Genomic DNA, 19590 nt, shown 5'->3' on the forward strand with positions numbered 1-19590 from the left:
AGGGCCATTAAACTTTGAAGCTGAGATAGTCTTGTTTCTCTCCATTTTCTCACTAGAACATCTCTAAGCCAGAGCTGCAACATCCACATAGGGCAAAAATTGCTTAGAATAAGAACCTCAAATATTTCCTAAGTACAGCAGTTCTCTGTCCACACTCATCTGGCTCCTACTAGCAATCTCGCACTATCAGCAATTCTGCTGCTCCCAAGAATGATAACTATCATTTGCTTGGGCTGTTGAGCCAGGCTTTTCTCTTCCTAGTATCTTTCAATGGGATGCTCTTCCTCTTCTCTAACATTTAAGGAAAAGAAATAAATCTGAAGATGCCTTTGTTAGCAAGTAAAGTCAAATATATTTCAGGCAAAGGCAGCCCTCTAAAGATTTGAGTGACAGAGTGTTAATGTATTTCAGTCCCTGTCAGCAGATCTGTCATAAGTCATTACCTTCTCTCCTGCTATCTACCAACGAGTGGGCTGAGGCAAGATCAAAATGGACAGCAGCCAATCAAAACCTCAAAATGCTTACCCCAAATAAGCCCTGTTTCATAGAACAGTCTAGGTGACAACTGAGACGACCATCAGTGGGGCTTCTTTGCTCATGATAGAAAGTAATCTCAGAGTCCTACTTTAAAACCCAGGGGTTATCCCTATATTGATGTCATTCTGAAACAGCTGCATGCTCAGGCAAGTTTCTTAGCACCAAGCAAAGCTAGTAAACAAGTGTCACTGACTATAATTGCTTTCTCATTCAGTAGTCCCTCATGACTCCTCTACCTAAGGAGATAAAGGCTTCCAGTTTATTCTTTTTAAACTGACCTCATAACCCAGATGTAGTAGATGAATTCTTTAAAAGTTGCATCTAAACTAAAATCTGTTCCAAATACATTAAGAGAGATTATAGATTGTTGAAGAAAACATTCAGAATAATGGTTGACCTCAAAAAAAAAAATGTTGAGATAATTAAGGATCCTTATAAAATGTGTAAGGTTGGTTGCAGATGATTTTCTGAAGACAAAAGAAAATAATGTTTATCTCTAGTCCCTGTGGTATTATTCCAAAACCCTAGCTGGCTATATTATATAGAAGCTAGTTTAAATATAGTTAAATATTTTTTTCTGTCATTGCTTTGCAGAAAGTTACTTACAGAAGTCTAGTTAACCAGGAACGTCTCTAAGAAAACCAGCCAGTCAGAGGAGATCCTGTTTCTTTTTCATTCGAAGGTAAGACAATAAGTTAATGATATTTATAGAAATCCAATTTGATCATATAATGGGCCTGTTCTGCCTGTATATTAAAAAAATCGTCTCTGAGTGGCTCGACTCACAGCCTTCTTCATCAACAGTTATGAGGACAAGTTCCTTTGTAATATTATATCAATAAAGGCACTACTTATAGATTAATCATAAGCATGAGCTGGTCAATTTCCTTTTCCATGGAACTATGTGAAGGAAATGTTTGGATGAGTACTTTTAGAAAATAAATACTCTTTTGAAGCAACTACTTTCTTACTTAATGTATCTCTTTGTATGTTCAGATTTTCTAAGATTAAAATACTGGGAACAGCACCATGGTAAGGTACTCATGGAATGATGGGGAATTCATTTCTGTGAAGGCTGAAGAGGAATCAAAATGACCAGGTTTGGTCATGCTATAAAACAAATATAGAAAAATGTTAATGGTAGAATCTGGGTGGTGAGTATGTGGGTGTTCAGTGGACATTTTTTTCTAGATTTTTTGTATATTTAAAACATCTTTGTGATAAACTGGGGAAAAAATATTGCCAGGTTCTTATACTGGTTGCCTAATCATGTATGAAACAAACCAGTAAATATTAGTGAAGCTTTCCACTTAGTAGAAAATATTTTTATTCATGTAGGCGTTTTCTTAGCACCACTCCCTTTAACACTAGTGGATTTTTTTTTTTTTTCTGAATGGAGCAATCATGTGCGCATGTGGACCACTAATAATAATTATGAAACAGATCAATATGTAGAAGACTTCATAAATCCCTGCTGAATCCATGATCCCATGGTACTTCTCATCCTAGTCTTTGGAGGTAGTCTATGGTCTGGGCAAGTGTCATTCTCGTTTTATACATGAGAGAGGAGAAGCTCAGAGAAGGCAAGTGGCTTGGACTTGTCTAAGGTCATTGAGCTGATGATTCTGGAGACCAAATCTATGTTTTATATCTATTTCCCACCTCACCATGATGAAACGTAGCAGTAAGCACTTTCAAAGATGGCTATGAAGAATCACAACAAAACTTCTACAAAATTAAAATGTACTAAACCAGTAATAGAATTAACAATACATAAGTAACACAACTTGATAAAAATGATCTGAAAACACGGACGAATGTTATCAGATCCCAAAAGTCTCTATTAGTAATAAAAGATTTAATTTGCTCTGGTGTCTTGGAAGTGAACAGGTGAGTGCTGGACAATCTAAATAAAGACAAGAACAAAGGCATCTTCCACTCCATCTTCCTCGATAAAGTCTTAGGTAGCCACAAGTGGTTATTTCTTGACATGAAGAGGCAAAATAATAGTTGGTGAATAAATAAAATAACAAAAGTAAAATGCAAAGAAAATCAAACCTCTGAGTGGTAAGTTAGTGTTTCTTTGGGTATCGATAAACACTGAAGAATCAGATTAGACCCCAAGGCATCTTGGTTCTAAGACTTATTTTTAGCACAGTGAGACCATTAGCACCATCTCTCAGCGCTTACAGGGGGAAAGAAAATCAATTGATCAGTTCTCTTCAACCTAATGATTTTCATAATGACTTCCAGCAGACCTTAAATGGGACTAATCTATTTACACTAATAAAAGCTGAATCTATTCTGTACCAGAGAGTGGAAGGGCAACAACTGGCTGTGATGCAAACACCGCTCAAACGCAACGTTCTTCATATGAACATAATGTGATATGATGAGAACAATATGCTACTGCTGCTGGCCACACTTCCTCGGGAAACCAGAATAAGTTACTGGCAGTGCCTTAGCTTGGCTGGGGAGATAATAGGTTTGGGCAGCAGTATAATTATCTCTAGCAAATTATTATACTGTAAGCAGCTGTGTCCACCAACTTTCAGTAAGAGCTCCAGCAATCACTCAGCCTACCAAACACTTTCACTTTGAACCTGGTTGACATCTAGAATTTAGACCATCCTGGGCCTACTGCCTTAACAGAATACTTATTTATTTATTTTTTCTTTTTTAGAGACAGAGTCTCACTCTGTCATTCAGGCTGGAGTGCAGTGGCATGATCATTGTTCATTGCAACCTCAAACTCCTGAGCTTAAGTGATCCAACCCTCCTGCCTCAGCCTCCCGAGTAGCTGGGACTACAGGCATATATCATGACATCTGGCTAATTTTCTTTTTCTTTTCTTTCTTTTTCTTTTTTCTTTTTTTTGGGGGCGGGGGGAGGGGACAGTTGCTTGCTATGTTGCCTGGGCTGATCTCAAATTCCTGGCCTCAAGCAATACCCCCACCTTGACCTCCCAAAGTACTGAGATTACATGTGTATACCACCCAGACTGGCCAATAGCAATACTTCCACACTGCTTCCTGCCAGAGAGTCTTCAAGGAAAACATAGACAATTGAATTGACTGCATTCTAGTTATGAGCTGTAGTGGACTAAACAGTGTCTCCCTCCAAAATTGTACATGGAACTTCAGAATGTGACTTAACTTGGAAATCTTCTTAGATGTAACTAAGGTAAGGATTGAGATGGGATCGTCCTGGATTAAGACAAACGCTAAATCCAATGAAAGTATCCTTACAAGAGCCAGTAAAGAAAACATGGAGACACAGGGGAGAAGACCATGTTACGATAGAGACAGATATTGCAGTTATGCTGCCAGAGCCAAATATCAATGGGAGTCACCAGAAGCTGAAAGAGGCAAGGAAGGATCCTCCTCCAGAGCTTTTGAGGGAATGTGGCTCCCAGGCCTCCAGAACTGTGCAAGAATACATTTGTGTTGTTTTAAGGCACTAAGTTTATGGTAATTTGTCATGGCAGCCCTAGGAAACTAATCTCCTAGCTTTAATGGACAAAAACAGTGCATGCTGCTTCAGCTGCTAATAAATGACCAGCTGACAAACCAGGAAAAGGAGAAAGCATGTGAAACAATATATTCTCTTGCTGTCACACCAGGGTTAGGAGAAGGCAGGAAAGAAGTTACTAGCTGGGTGCTAGAGCAGAAAGAACAGAAGGTGGGTAAACAGCAAGCTGGTGATGAGAAGATGCAGGTTGAAAATCTGGGCAGAGAGGGGAGGAGTTGGGGAGCAGTCAGTAGAGTTCAGGAAGGAAGGCGGGTGTTAAGGGGCAGGCAGGAAACATACCAGAGCAGTCAATGCAGAGACCTGCTCTCAGGTGACCTGGGGTAGGAAGGAGAGGGCACGTTTTAACTCATTACTCCATTTCACCACTACAGTGTTGCTATGACACAGATTTTATGATTCCCATTTTATAGGGGAAGAAATAGGTACAGAGAAGTTAAGCAATTTGGTGACAGCCACAAAGCTATCAAATGAAATGGCTGGGATTTAAATCCATTTGCATCTGATTCCAAGACTTATGTACAAGGCTTGGTTCAAAGTATCCTACAGAGCAGTCTTTTATAAACCTGGCTGCATTAAAGAAAGCCTCAACTATATATAGATAATATATATGTAATATTATGTATTATATATATTTTTTGTGTGTGTGTATATATGTATTTTTGAGACAGGGTCTTGCTTTACTGCCCAGGCTGGAGTGCAGTGGCGCTATCTTGGCTCACTACAACCTCAACCTCCCGGGTTCAAGTGATTCTCCTGCCTCAGCCTCCGGAGTAGCTGGGACTACAGGTACGTGCCATCACACCCAGCTAACTGCTTTATTTTTAGTATAGACAGGGTTTCGCCATGTTGGCCAGGCTGGTCTTGAACTGCTGACCTCAAATGATTCACGTGCCTCGGCCTCCCAAAGTGCCGGGATTACAGGTGTCAGCCACCATGCCTGGCCTTCAACAGTGATTTTTGATGTGCTATCTCTCCCAGCAATAACTGATACTAGGGAGTAGAAAGATCGAGGCTGGTGGTACAAATTCCGGCTGCATGTTGGGATCACCTGGGCATCATACCAAACACTGATGCCCATGCACGCCCCACCTCTGACCAACCAATGGGATCTGGGAAGTGGTATTTTTAGGAAGTTCCTGGGTGATTCTAATGGGTGGCGTTGGTGAGAATCACGCTGTAAGCCTACAGATATAAGTGGAAAGTGCAGCTGGCAGAGGAAGAGATGACAGCGTGGTGTTTGCAGGCAGATTCTAGCCATTTCACTTCTCAAAAGTTACTTTGATAAATACTGGGGCAGAGAAGAAAATGAAAATACGCTCTAAACATTTCAAGATTGCCCAGAATTTGTACTTGCACAGCTTATGTTTGTTCCTCCAATGATGTAGGAGTTTAAGCCTGAGCATTAGAAAAGCTGCCTCTGTCTCACATTGCCCTGCATGAGCCAGAAAATGTAGGCTCATCCTGTACTTGGAAACAACTTTGCAAAATCAATGTGCTAGACTAGGAAGCAGCTTCTGCTGCTGCTGCAAATATTGTTTTTACAATTGCTGGGCCTGCATGAAACAAAGCTGAATACTTTTTAAAAAATGACTACTGTTGTGCACCACAAAGCTAAGACCCCACAACATTAGATACCATTTCCTAACCTCACGCTGGGTATCATGATGACGTTATGTTAAGAGAATGCTTCTTAAACTTCAGCGAGTATCAATATCACCTGGAGAGCTGGTCTGAACAAAGATATCCAGAGTGGAGTGAGGTTCAGGAATCTGCATTTCTCATAAGTTCCCAGGTCACACTGATGCTCTCAGTGCACGGGCCTCGCTTGCTTTTGCACTGATATAAGGCAATGCTGCTCAAACTCTACTGTGTAAACAAATCACCTTGCGATTCTGTACAAATGCAGACTGATCAGAGGGTGATGTTCTTGGCCACAGAACACTCTCTAAGTAGCAAGGGTATGGGATATTCCATTGGGGATAGAGGAAGAAAGTGTGCTTGTACCGCTTGTTCAAATAGATAGTTGCCCATTCAGCAATTTGATAGATAAGGGGTTAAAAACTTTAAGCACCAGTCCCCTCACTCTTTCTTCAGATGGAGACACCAAAGAAGAAATACATTAAATGGCATCTCCAAATCATTGATAAACCAGGGAAACAAAGTAAATCAGTTTAGTCTGTCTCCTCATTTTTAAGGAGTGAATAACTTGTACTCTGGGAGACATATAAAGCACGAGATGGTATCCACTTCAATGGACTGTTTCCAGAACTCCACATTCAGAATCTGACTCAAGCGAAATGAGTAATTTCTCTTAAGAGAGTTCCTTAGTTTGAATCAACATGCTTTGCCTTGCAACAGGTGGAGGCCATTCTGCAGAAAAAGTGATGGCAACGGAGGGATCTCAGATGGTAAGACCATGAGATGCATCCAATCCTGCCCTCATCCTGGGAGCATTAGAGGCATAAGGGCTGTGACTTTTTAATTTTAGCACCATTAACAATCTTAAACCCAAGATCATGAGTCTTATACTGTGAGCAGAAAACACAGCCATGTCCCTGTACTAAGGAATTCATAATTCATTCATTCATTTTCATTCACTCATTCATTTATCCATTTATTAAATAGTGAGTGTTTCCTCCATGCAGACAGTATTCTAGGAGCTGGTGATTTAGGAGAGACCCAACTGAAACACATATCCGCGCTTTTCTGTCTATCTATTGTAAAATGCTTTAGGCACTGGGGCAAAAAAGATGGTTCTGTGCTTTACCTCTCTGTGAGGCAGTACCAAAGAGTAAGGGATTTAAAAAGTTCCTTCTCTAACTATGGAGAGCCCAGTTTTAATCCCCAATCAGTTGCACATTGATACTTTTATAAAACATAAAAATGAATTGCTAGAAAAAAGAAATTTTAAAACCCACAAAGATATACAAGAGGCCCAATTTTTTATTGTTGGATTCAACAGACAATGTCAAAATGCTAAAAAAAATTAAGTGTCTAAATGCTCACTCCTAAATTCTCCAAGTCTCATAGCAGACTGGTGACAAATAGCTTGCAGACAAGCATAATCCTCAGAATCCACTTGGGGTAGAACTGGCCGGGAGCACAGACTCCAAGGTTACATTGCCTGGGTTTGTATTACAGTTCTACTACTTGGCAGCTATGTGACTGTGGGCAAGTTATTTAATTTCATTGTTTCTCAGTTTCCTCCCCATAAAAAGAATACCACCCAGAATTGCTGCCATACATTTTAAACACTTGCAATCAATATAGACAAAGCACTCAGAATAGTGTCTGACACATAGTAAATGCTACTAAAGTGTTAGCTGCTATCATTACTACTATCCACTATCATAACTGCTATCATTACTGTTTTTACTTCTTCTATTATTACTACTAGTGTTACTCTGCTGTATCAGCTTGGGCCAACACTTGCACAGTTGTTTTATGTATAAAATGCTGCTTGTCATCTCTTCCTTCCTACTGACTTCCTTCCCTCCTATGGAATCTGTGACTAGAAAATGAAATCACTTAGAACACATGTTGGCACCCACGGAAATGCCTCTAATAACCCAAGTGTCTGTACTGCCCAGATGCCACTTCAGAGAGACAAGGACAAAGTGTCCTGGGGTTCTCTCCACAGGGCTCCTAGGCACTGTGTCTGTCCGTTCTCAAACGAGTGGAAGCATCACTGAGACAGCTGTCCTCCCACCCTCCCTGGAGAATCTGGCTGGGCTGATGCTGTGTGACACTGGGTGTTGCCTCAGGGAAAGGCACGTCCTCTCTTCTACTCTGTGACCAAACAACAGTTTAGCAAAGGGAAGAATTTTAAAGGACATTTTTATACTTCCTGTAATTCAATACTTAACCCACATGCATCTTTCACACATACACATATTTCTCCAAGCTCCTTCTTAACATTTGTTTTCGACTCTCAGTCAAAGTTTTTGAGAATTATTTCTTACTCTTTCTTCAGATTAGCCACCTACAATTAGCTGGGAATAAAATATTGAGGAAACATAGAAACACATCCGAGAATAAAATTCACCTTGTGCGTTAGAGGGAGACAAAAAAAGAATGAAGCTTGAGTATGGGGAATTATTAGAAAACAATTTACAATCACTATAAGGCAGGAAAATACCTAAGATAGGAAAAAAAAAATAACCATCTCCTTGTTTGCTTTTTAAACTGCATAACTCTCTCTGAGAATATTAAACAACCTTATTGATATGGTTTAAACAATTTGCATTTTCATAAAATAAAATTTTTATGAAAGAGAGTAACATAATCACACAAAAAATTAAGCAGGTGTGTTAGCTCTAGAAAAAAAAATTTGCAGGTTAATAGCTTGAATGGTCTTAGTCTCAAGATTTATTCACTTACATATAATTACATCTTGACAAGGTCAAAGAGAGAACAGGTAAAGCTGGAGTTCTTACCTAGCCTCACAATGACTTAAAGGGCAAGAGGCACAGTAACGTGTACAAAATGGCTGGTGATGAGGTTGGGAGTGATCTGACAGGCACATGGATAGACTGCCCAGATATATCATTTTGCTGGTAGCATATGGCCTTGACATGGCCCAGATTGTAGCTAAGGAGTTACGAGTTTTAATGCATCTTTGCTACTGAAGCTGCAAATTATCACATTTAATAGTATTATTGGTTCACAGATTCACTCTGTAGTGTACTGTTGCCTTTTTTTTTTCCTTTTAAATTCAGTATACTAAACATGTTCAGGTTGCTCTGTATGGCATATAGCGTGACATTTCAGATAAATACTGAAAGGTTTTCTGATGGAAATGAGGCTAATGATATGGTCAGACAACACATAAAAGTAAGCATATTTTTGTCACTCTCTATTTCTCATCTCCCCATTCTGACTCTGCGAGTATTCATGACTCTCAAAATTTACTCACTGTATCCATGCTTCCACCTTTCCTTCCTTCTATCCATCCATCCATCCATCCATCCATCCCTCCCTCCCTCTCTCCTCCCTCCCTCTCTCCTCCCTCCCTCTCTCCTCCCTCCCTCCCTCCATCATGCATTCATTCAGTAAGTTATTCATTGAGCACCTTCCTGCTGCCTGGCATTATAATATGTGTTTGGAACTTACCCTCTAGTGGGAAAAGACAGAAAATATACAAGTTAGCGAAATTAATTAATAATTAGAGTTGTGATAAGTGTCAGGAAGAAAAAACCCAAAGTATTAAAATACTGATTAACTGGGGAGATCTACCTGGGATCTGGGATCCTGACCAAAAAAAAAAAAAAAAAAAAAAAAAAAGGTATTCCATTCAGATGATGCAAATAAATAAATATGAATGAAGAAATAACTTACAGAGGTATAGGCAGGGTTGAAAGCAGCAACAAGGGATACTGAGGCACCCAGAGGCTTGTAACAGCAGAAAGTTGAAATGAAGAGGCAAGAAGAAATGACCTTGCTAGAGTCCAGTGAGAGCTGGAGCTATGGAGGATGTGTCACCTGGCAGGATCTCCGGTGATAGAGGGAGGCACGCACAGTCAGGGCCATGATCCAAAGTGAAGAGGAAGGGAAGAAGAAATCACCCACCCTCCTTCTCCTCCCACTTTCCAATCTTCTACTTGTGCTGCCTATTGGCAGAACCTGATCAGAAGCTATCTGGCAAGGGGGCCTCCATGACCCAGTTCACAGACACAGTCCATAGGGTGTGGCCTCAGTATTGATAATGGATGGGGGTGGTGGTGAGGGAAAAGGGAGAATGGAGAATAACCAGGAAAGGGGACCTACTTAGCTAGGACAGTCAGGAAAAGCCTTCCAGTGGACATGACATTTGAAGTGACACCCAGAGAAGACCCCAGCCACGCAAAGAGCTGGAGGAGAAATCCAGCAGAAGGAAGAGCGAGCACATGCCTTTGGCATTCCCCCTTCTCTGCACCCCACACTCAGTACAGATCCCTCACCAGGCATATAGTTATCAGAGACCCAGACCATCCAAATGAACACCTTCCTATTCTATTTTATCAACATAATAAAAAAGCTTGTTCATAAAAAAAATACGCAAAAGTAGGACACTTCTCTAAGAAAGGTCCAGCACTTCTGTAAATTCTAACGTACAAAGAAAAATCAAGGCAGACATATGTAAAGGCAGGAAAGGGAAGGCAACTGGAGCAAGCATAACTCCCTTCCATTTATATAACTTCTCTTTGAAAAGCCCAAGCCTTCCACATATTGAATAGTCTCATATTGTACAATTTACTAAAAGTGTGAGACTGTGCCCATCCTACTCTTAAATGAAGAAACACAGTAAGGATTCAATTCCAGTGTAATAATAGTTAATGTATAACTAATTTAAACTCCTACTAATTTTCTTTTAGTTTTATATTTATTTACCTCCAAGTCACCAGCTAAAAGGTATATAAAATATATGCCTCAAGCCTATTAATCAAAAATATGTACTGACAGATGATTTTATTTTTTCTGATACTAAGAAACCATTTTTTTTTAATATAAAGTAAAATTTCCAATACTAACAAGTTCATCATGTGAATTCAGTGATTTGACTTTTAAAGGCCAGTTTACTAGTTCAAATTCCCAGTGAGGTAGCCAAGTCATTGAAAGGTAAGTCTGCCCTTAAAAGGTACAGAGGGTTTCCTGCTGGTAATTGAGGTTGGGCATCATAACTTCCTTCCTGTTAATCCTTCATACTCAGGGATGCATTCACCAACGGAAAAACAGTTCCTTTCAAGGACAAATTCCAGTCAAAATAATGAGGAACTGCCTGCATGTTAATGAGATTCACCATCTCTCATATCCAAAGGTGTTTTTTTTTTTTTTCTTAAAGATCTTAAGGAACTTCCATCATCCAACTACATTAAATCTAAATTTCCCTAGTGCCTATTTAATTTATTTTCTTTTGTTTTGTCCCTGATGAATATGGAAACAGATGGTAATTCTTCTTCTTTTTTAAATTTATGATGGTTGCCAAGTCAATGAAAATTGCTGATAAAAATAAGCTCAAAGTGTATTATTACCTGTAGGAGAGGCCGCTGCACTCCCAGCACCTTCATGGTGTCTGCGTTAGCCAGAATCTTCAAAGGGTCAGATGTTTTAGTGACTCCTTCAATCTCCTTGTTGATCTCAGCCAAGACTTGATTGAGAAAGATGTTTTTGATGTACACAGTGAGAAACTCTCGAAGAGGACACTGTTTGGCTGGGCCAAGACCCAGGGCATGCTCAATCTCCTGAATAAATCTGGAAGACAAACAGTAAGAAGGTTACTAAATTTACGAGGCAAGTGTTATATAAATATGTCATGATGACATGAGAATATCTAGCGTTGGCTATTTCCGTGAAGAGGGCAAGTCATCGTAATACTCATCTCTGTATAATTTTTAATCTTTTAAAAATATAAATTATTCCACTAATTGAACAGAAATAGGATGAAACAGAGAACATGACTTCTAAAAATGGAGGGAAAAGGAGAAGACAAAAACTATTTTTAATTCAAGAAGGAGATAAGAATACAAGAAACAATGGGAAAACATGAAAAACAAAAAACACAAATTATCGTGCAAATTAAAAAGCACATTCCCGAAGAGTACATATTTCCCACTGAAACCTTTACATCACGGGTCCCCCTACCCCCGCACCGGGCCATGAACCAGTACTGGTCTGTGGCCTGTCAGGAACCAGACCATACAGCGGGAGGTGAGCGGCCAGCTGGGCGAGCATTACCCGCTGAGCTCCGCCTGCTGTCAGTTCAGCAATCACATTAGATTGTCACAGAAGCATGAACCCTACTGTGAGCTATGCATGTGAGGGATCTAGGCTGCATGCTCCTTATGAGAGTCTAATGTCTGACCTTTGGTGGAACAGTTTCATTCTGAAACCATCTCTCCTGCAACCCCTGTCCATGGAACATTGTCTTCCGCAAAGCTGGTACTTGTGCAAAAAAAATTTTGGGGACTGCTGCTTTACAAGTACATATATAAATGCCGAAAAGAGAGAAACAGAGAGAGAATGAAGGATACTCTAAAATTCATGATGATATGTGAGTTCAGAGGTTAAGAAAGGGAACGGGATGGGAGTTGGAGGACAAAGGAGAACTTCAATCTTACTTGCAATGATCTATTTCCTTTATTAAAAACACTTAAAGAATACATAACAGAATGTTAATGATTGTCAAGTCTCAGAGATGAGTATATAGATATTTATTAAAATTCTAATTTTAATAACAAACAAAATAAATTTATTATTATAATTCTTTTTAATTTTCTATTCAGGCAGCCCCTACTTATATGAACAAATTGAAGTTACTACTATTTTTTAGTTAAATAACATCAGTCCTTCAATTACATAGTTTAAATATCTCAATACCACAGTATAGTCACCACAGTACATTAAATTTAAGTAACTAAAGTATAAACTTTGTTGCTAGCTCCTCTGAAATCCCTATGTAAATAACTGATGTGTGTTCATCATGATTAGTGACCAATCATATCCCTTCTTCCAACGTCTATTGGCAACTGGTCACTGTGCATTTGTTATTCGCTTCATGTACAGGCAGCAAAGCATGCAGCTGTGGTGCCTCCCTGTCTCCCACTGATAAACCCATGTGGCATTTTATAAAAATGGATAATTGAAAGAGGGAGGGAATTGGCCAACAAAGATAAAAGTACCACAAAGTGGTAACACTGGAAGTGAAATTTGAATTGAATGTAAAGGGAGTTACAGGAGAAAGAGCTGCCCCGGGAATGTTGACACTGCTGCCATTGAAGAGGCATAGCCAGACTGAAGGCGAGAACGAACCAGGAAGGTGGCTGTGACCAAAGGGATGCAGAGGATGAAGAGAGATGAGACGCCAGAGGAAGTGATGTTGGCAACAAATTTCACACTTAAAAACCTCTTGGAGATATTTCACAACACAGAAAAAATAAAGGATAAAATGCTGGCAACTGAGCCAAACTTAGAAGTATGACAGTTCGCCGAGGCCCAGAAAAGATGCTTGCTGTATACTGTAAAGTATATAAGGCAGCGGCAAGCACTGCTATACTAATCTTGATAAGATTTTAACAAAAAATAAAACACTTTAATTCTCAATGTTTTCTAATGTTACAGTGTACTAAATACATATTGGTTTTCTTATTTTTCATTTCTGTATATATTTATGAATGCCAGGAATAGAGTTTTTAATTTTTTTTTTTTTTTGAGACAGAGTCTTACTCCACCACCCAGGATGGTATGATCTTGGCTCAACTCCATATCCTGGGTTCAAGAGATTCTCCTGCCTCAGCCTCCCTAGTAGCTGGGATTACAGGTGTGTGCCACCATGCCCGGCTAACTTTTTTCTATTTTTAGTAGAGATGGAGTTTCACCATGTTGGCCAGGCTGGTCTTGAACTGTTGGCCTCAAGTGATCTGCCTGCTTCGGCCTCCCAAAGGTTTTTTAATGTTTTGACAAAAAATTGTAAAGTCATGAAACAATTGTGACTATCCTCATTGATTGCGATTGCTTTGCGTGGTTTCAGCTTGCATGGTCATTTTTACAGTTCCACAATGCTATGGAAAGCAAGAGCTATATTGTACTTCAATTTCTTCTCAAAAAGGGGGAGAAGAAAAATAAATGAAAACATAAAATGGATAACCAATTGGGAAGGTATATTTGCAGTTTGAATCAAAGATGATGGCTGGAACTCAACAAGAAAAGAAACCAAATAACTTAGTTAAAAAAATGATCAAAACACATGAAAAGACTGTTTATAGTCAATACAATGACTAATACATTAAAAATTAAAAAAAATTATTCATTCATAAGAAAAATGCAAAGTAAACTATACTGAGATACCAATTTTTACACCAATGCAATTGGCCAAGTTCCAAAAGTTTGAAAACACACTCTGTCGCCGTAAGTGCGAAGAAAGAGGCATTCTCATATATTACTGATATGAGTGAAAAATGGTACAACCCTTGTGGAAAGCAGGTTGGCACTATTATTCAAAAATCCAGATGCATTTCTCTACGGCCCAGAAATCTCATTCCTGGGAAATTCTTCTGAGAGCTATATCTAAATATGGATGTGATGATCTACATACAGAATATACAGATCATTACAGCATTGTTTTTAGGCAAAAGACTGGGAACAACCTAAAAGTTCATCAGTTAGGGAATAATTAAATAAACTATGGTATATTTACATTTTGGAATACTGTACAGCTCCCTCTACCCCCAAATGTGGAAACTTTTGGTGTACTAATGTGAAAAGACCTCCAGGATATATTGTTACAAGGAAAAAAACAAGCTCAGATCAATCTACAGTTAGTAGTATTTACTACAGTAACCCCATATAACAATTATATATCCTCATTTGTTTATTTTAGCATAAAGACACCCTGGGAAGTCTCAAAAAAACAACTAACTACCCATAGGAGGCAGGGGTGGGGGTCAGGTCTGGGAGAGGAGTGGAAATTAGACTTCTGAATTTTAACTTTTAATAATCATTTGATTGTTAAAAACTGTTAATGTATTAGCTACTCAAATAACATTAAATCAGAGAATTTAAAAATTGGCTATATGTATCGAAGACTGTATTTCATAAATTGCTATCTAATTAGGACACATTTAAAGTGTGGTGTATAAACAGTTCCTTAAGTTTAGCTGTTTAACCTAATAAAGAGTTTTCTTTACTTACTAAATCAATACATTGCAGTTAATCTTACATATTACCAGTTAAACACTCTATTAATCCCTGGGGTGTATGTGTGGTGGGGGATGAAGATAGTGTATATATAGGATTGTCACAATGAAAAAAGCAGCTTTCCTTCAAAGAAAGATGAAATTGAGAAGGCACAAGAAAGAGCACTGAGGCTTCTTAACTGATGTTATCACTGTGAAAGAAAAATAAAATATGACCAAAACCAAAATATAATGGATCTTAAGGAGAGGGTGAGTGAAAGAAGGCAGGGAAAAATGAAGAAATAAAAGTAGATGGTTAACCATGGCCACAATTTGAAGATCTCCAAATACCACATCCTGCTACGATGACCCCTTCTGATCTCATCTAACTCTCAAAAAGATGCCCTACTCAGGTGCATCCTAGTCTACTTGGTTGCCTTCCAAAAGAAAACCACTGTTATTAATTTCCTAATGAGTAAATATACCGAAACTCTTTTTATTATTTTTTAATATTATGAGAATTAATCATCAAAATCTCTATTTTCTTCAAAGGGACTTTGGAAAAGAGTTTTCTGAGTGTAAGTACTTCTGACATTTTCAAAATATTTAACATTTATTAGAACAAAATTTTTACTAGTCAATCTGCTGCTAAACAGACGGGCAGAAGACTCTAAATTAGCCTCATTTTCTTTTTTTCTAGTCTCATATTTGCCTTTGGTGCTCCTAAAATATGAACTGTGCTGAGCAGCACAGACAGAGGGGCCGCCATTGCTTTTGGCTGAGTGATTTCTTTCCAATTCAAATCATTTATTCCCTAAAGCATACATATCCATCTCACATGACATATACAGGTTGATGTTGTCAGCGCTAACTGGAGGGGACTCATTCAACATGTTTCCAAATCTGCTTTCAGAGCTGCAAGGGACCTCCTTGTGCAGAAGCACAAAACACGTGGGTGAGAATGAAAGAGAAAAATTAAGGCTGTTTCACCAGTCCCTTCTTTACCTTAGTGAAAAATGGGTAGAATGGGGGCTAAGGGATGTGGAAGGGGAGGAGATGTTGGTCAAAGGATACAAAATTTCCAGGAGGAGTAAATTCAAGAGATCAACAGATCTAATCTACAACATGGTGACTACAGTTAGTAACAATGTGTGGATACTAGAAACTACTGAGAGAGCAGAGTTTATGTGTTCTCACCACAAAAAATAAACATGTGAAGTAATACATGTTACTTAGCTCAATGTAGCCATCCCACAACGTATACATATTTCAAAACATGTATATCATAAATGCATATAATTTCTATTTTTCAATTAAAAATAAATAAAAATGAAAAAAAAGTAGTTACATTAAACGGGCAACCTACCCTTCATGGGCAGGAAGGACACTCAAAAAAAATGAGCCTTCCTAGCCATCCAGGAGATGAACCTCACTCACTGTCACTCTGCAGAGGGGAGTGACTTAGAGATGGAGAGTGGTCAAGAGAGGAACACTTACAGTAGGGCTTCCAGAGTTTGGACCTGGAACGCACAGTCTTGAGTAGGTACTTAGCCTCTCTTAGCTTTACTTGTGTCTTCTGTAAAATGGCTATAATAACACTACCTACCTCACAGGATTGTTCTGATGGTTTAATGAAGAAATTAAAATTAAGCACTCAAAACAGAGACTGGCACACAATAACTGCTTAGTAAATGGTGCTGCAGTGGTTTTTAGAATTACTATCTTACATAAACCCTGATGAGGCTGGAGATTAGAGGAAAGCGTGAAATATTGTATTTTTTTTTTTTCACTTTGCTACCTTATTTTCCCATCTAATCATCCCTAGTTGGCAATTCAGACCATTAGGTTAATACTTGGAATATTTCACTAATAAATGGATGTAGGAATGAGCAAGAAACCCCATGTGGCCAGGGGCAAAGTGTAAATTGCTAACTGCTGAATCCTTCGTGCCTAGTAGTGCTACTCTATGGCTGGCACACAGTAGACGTGTAGGAAATGCTTATTGAATAAAATATTGGATAAAATAATTAAAAGGTCCTTCAATCATAACCCATAGTTCCTGAAGCTAGGACATAATCTATCTGGCATGTAATGCCCTTCTCCTAAGAATTTGGACTACAGATTTCAATACAAAATTTTAAAAAAATCATCCCATATCTCCACCATTCCAATGTAAACCAGTAATTCTTATTGACAGAAGATTCTCTCATTCTTATGCACATCCCACACTGTTTTATATTTTGTGCAATATGGCTGTTCACACTACTTTGTATTCTGCTCTTTCACAGAGTATTACAGACTCATTCTATCAAGCTAATGAACACAGTATTATTAACCAAACCTCTACTAGGGAACATCTTCATTTTGCTTCTGTTGAATTATTTCCACAAATTAAAATATTGCAAGTAGCTCTTCAACATTTTTGGTGAGTCTTTTTTATTTTCCCTGATTTGCCACAGTGTACTCGATGAGTCCTTTCATCTAGCAAGTGTTTAAAAATGATCTGTTGAATGGGAGACAGGAGTGAGAGTCAAGGGTATAGAAGAAAATAATCAGAAAGCCCAATTTTCCCAACAATGCTCCTCATTAGCTCTATGGAAGTATGAAAACATTGAATTTTTAACAGTGAAAAGAATCTCATTAGAAAAGAAAATATTTCACTTCAAAGTTAAGTTAGAACACAGATGGAGCCCTGTCAAAAGAGTATTATTTAATCTCATGAAGTGCTTTTACACCAGGGATTTCCTATCTCTGTAAATGATGAGCAGGCAAACACAACGTACAGGTATATCTGTGTATATGGAAAAAGAGACTATGAGAGTAAAAGAAAAGGGTATACATAATGCTGTATGGAGAGCATCACATCACAGGGTTTTGAGAACCCTTATTCAGAACAGCCTCCTAAACTTAAGGCTGTAAAATAGGAGAAACCAAAAAACAAATAATGCTAGTATGCAACTGACTCTTGTTGCTTTCCAATGTTTAAAGCATGGATCTGGTAGGGCATGGTGGCTCACACCTGTAATCCCAGTACTTTGGGAGGTCGAGGCGGGCGGATCACGAGGTCAGGAGATTGAGACCATCCTGGCTAACATGGTGAAACCCTGTCTCCACTAAAAATACAAAAAATTAGCGGCCGGGCATGGTGGCAGGCGCCTGTAGTCCCAGCTACTCAGGAAACAGGCAGGAGAATCACTTGAACCTGGGAGGCGGAGGTTGCAGTGAGCCAAGATTGTGCCACTGCACTCCAGCCTGAGCGACAGAGCAAGACTCCCTCTAAAAAATAAAATAAAATAAAATAAAATAAGATAAAATAAAATAAAATAAAATAAAATAAAATAAAAGCATGGATCTTATTGTCTAAATTCTAATATTTATAAATATTTAATTGAAGCTTTCCCTTTCAGATTCTCAACTAAGGGCCCTCTAAATGTACGCACATAAGCAATGCCTGTGTTGTTGAATTTACTTTCTTACAGCAAGTTATATGTCCTTTGAAATGCACACATGAGCACACACTACCAACATTTCACCCAATATTTTCAAATTTTTAATCTTGATTTGATTGCTATCGAGGGAAATTATAAACTAATTAAAATTTCACTCAAGCATCCCTCACTTAGCCCAGCCTTATCACAAATTCTGTTTCACTGTATAGCTCCATTTCTTCCATTTCATCTCAGCCAAGAATTGTGGCTGCTACCAGCTGGAAATATCCTTGAACAGAGAGGTCCTATATCGTATTGTAGAAGCTGCAATATGAGCAGTGATATATTATTTATTTGAATAAAAATGATTGCTTATTCAATAAGTATTCCTTATATTCATACCCTAAAAAGCTTTTAAATTCGACGGCCAACATCACTAATAATGGGACAAAATGGACATCATGTACCTCCTGACATGATATAAAGAAGAACACAGTATTGTTCTCTGTTATTCTTGCTAAAAAATGCATAACTTGAATCTATATCACAACAGCACATCATCTTTCATAAAACCAAAATATAAAAAGTTTCAGAATATTCAAATTTAGGATTCTGGTTTTACAGCACAAGTAATTCATGCATGACTCTGTCATAAACAGTGAATCACTGTTTATTGCTCATTATGTTTTAAAATATATACATTTATATATACTTTGTATCATACAACATAAACTTTTCATTTGGCTATTTCCTGACTTTGCTGTGTATCATTACATATAATTTGGTAGTTTAGGATTAATAACATACACATTAATATAGATATCTGGGAGGCCTGGGAAGTTTTCTACTGATTCCATGTATCACAACCAATAGAAACATGTGATTTATCCTTTGCGACTTCTGCATTTTGCAGGATCTCTCAACATATCATTTCCTCTTACATGTTTTCTAATCTAGTCTTCACTCTGCAGAGATGTACCATCCTTACTGAGAAGCTCTGAATCTCTCCTACTAATAATTTTAAAGACTAAAAAAAGAATCTGAATTCTCTTATCTCCATTTTAGTCCAAGATTTCTATGTGAAAAGTTGCATGACATTTACAGGTCTGCAGAAGCCTTTGCATAATCAAAAGTAAGTCCACACGATCCCATCCTCATTGTGCCCATCCTCTACTGTCACATTTAATATTGTTGTATGACACATATTGTGTATAAAAGCATACATTAAAATTTTAATTAGCAATAAACGGTGATATACTGTTTGTGACACCATCATGAATGAATTACGTGTCCTAAAAAAGCCACAGTTCTGCATCAGAATTCTGAACCTTTGATTTCGAAGTTTGGTTTTATGTAAAGAATGCAAACAGCAGTAATAACAAGCCTGTAGCATGAATGATACATGAGTTACAAAGAGAAAATAAAATGCACATTTCCCCCTAAAT

General features: G+C 38.3%; 1 protein-coding gene across 5 annotated transcripts in view; it reads right to left on the reverse strand.

Annotated features, from left to right (window-relative positions):
* EXOC4 (exocyst complex component 4) overlaps positions 1–19590 on the reverse strand; it is an 818008-nt gene that overhangs the window by 242220 nt on the left and 556198 nt on the right. For all 5 annotated transcript variants that reach the window (XM_017957173.2, XM_021935349.2, XM_017957174.2 and 2 more), the window contains one exon: positions 11079–11298. In XM_017957173.2, coding sequence (XP_017812662.2) covers positions 11079–11298 — 220 coding nt within the window. The remainder of the gene's footprint in view (positions 1–11078; positions 11299–19590) is intronic.

Source organism: Papio anubis, chromosome 4, assembly GCF_008728515.1.
Source record: "Papio anubis isolate 15944 chromosome 4, Panubis1.0, whole genome shotgun sequence".
NCBI lineage: Eukaryota > Metazoa > Chordata > Mammalia > Primates > Cercopithecidae > Papio > Papio anubis.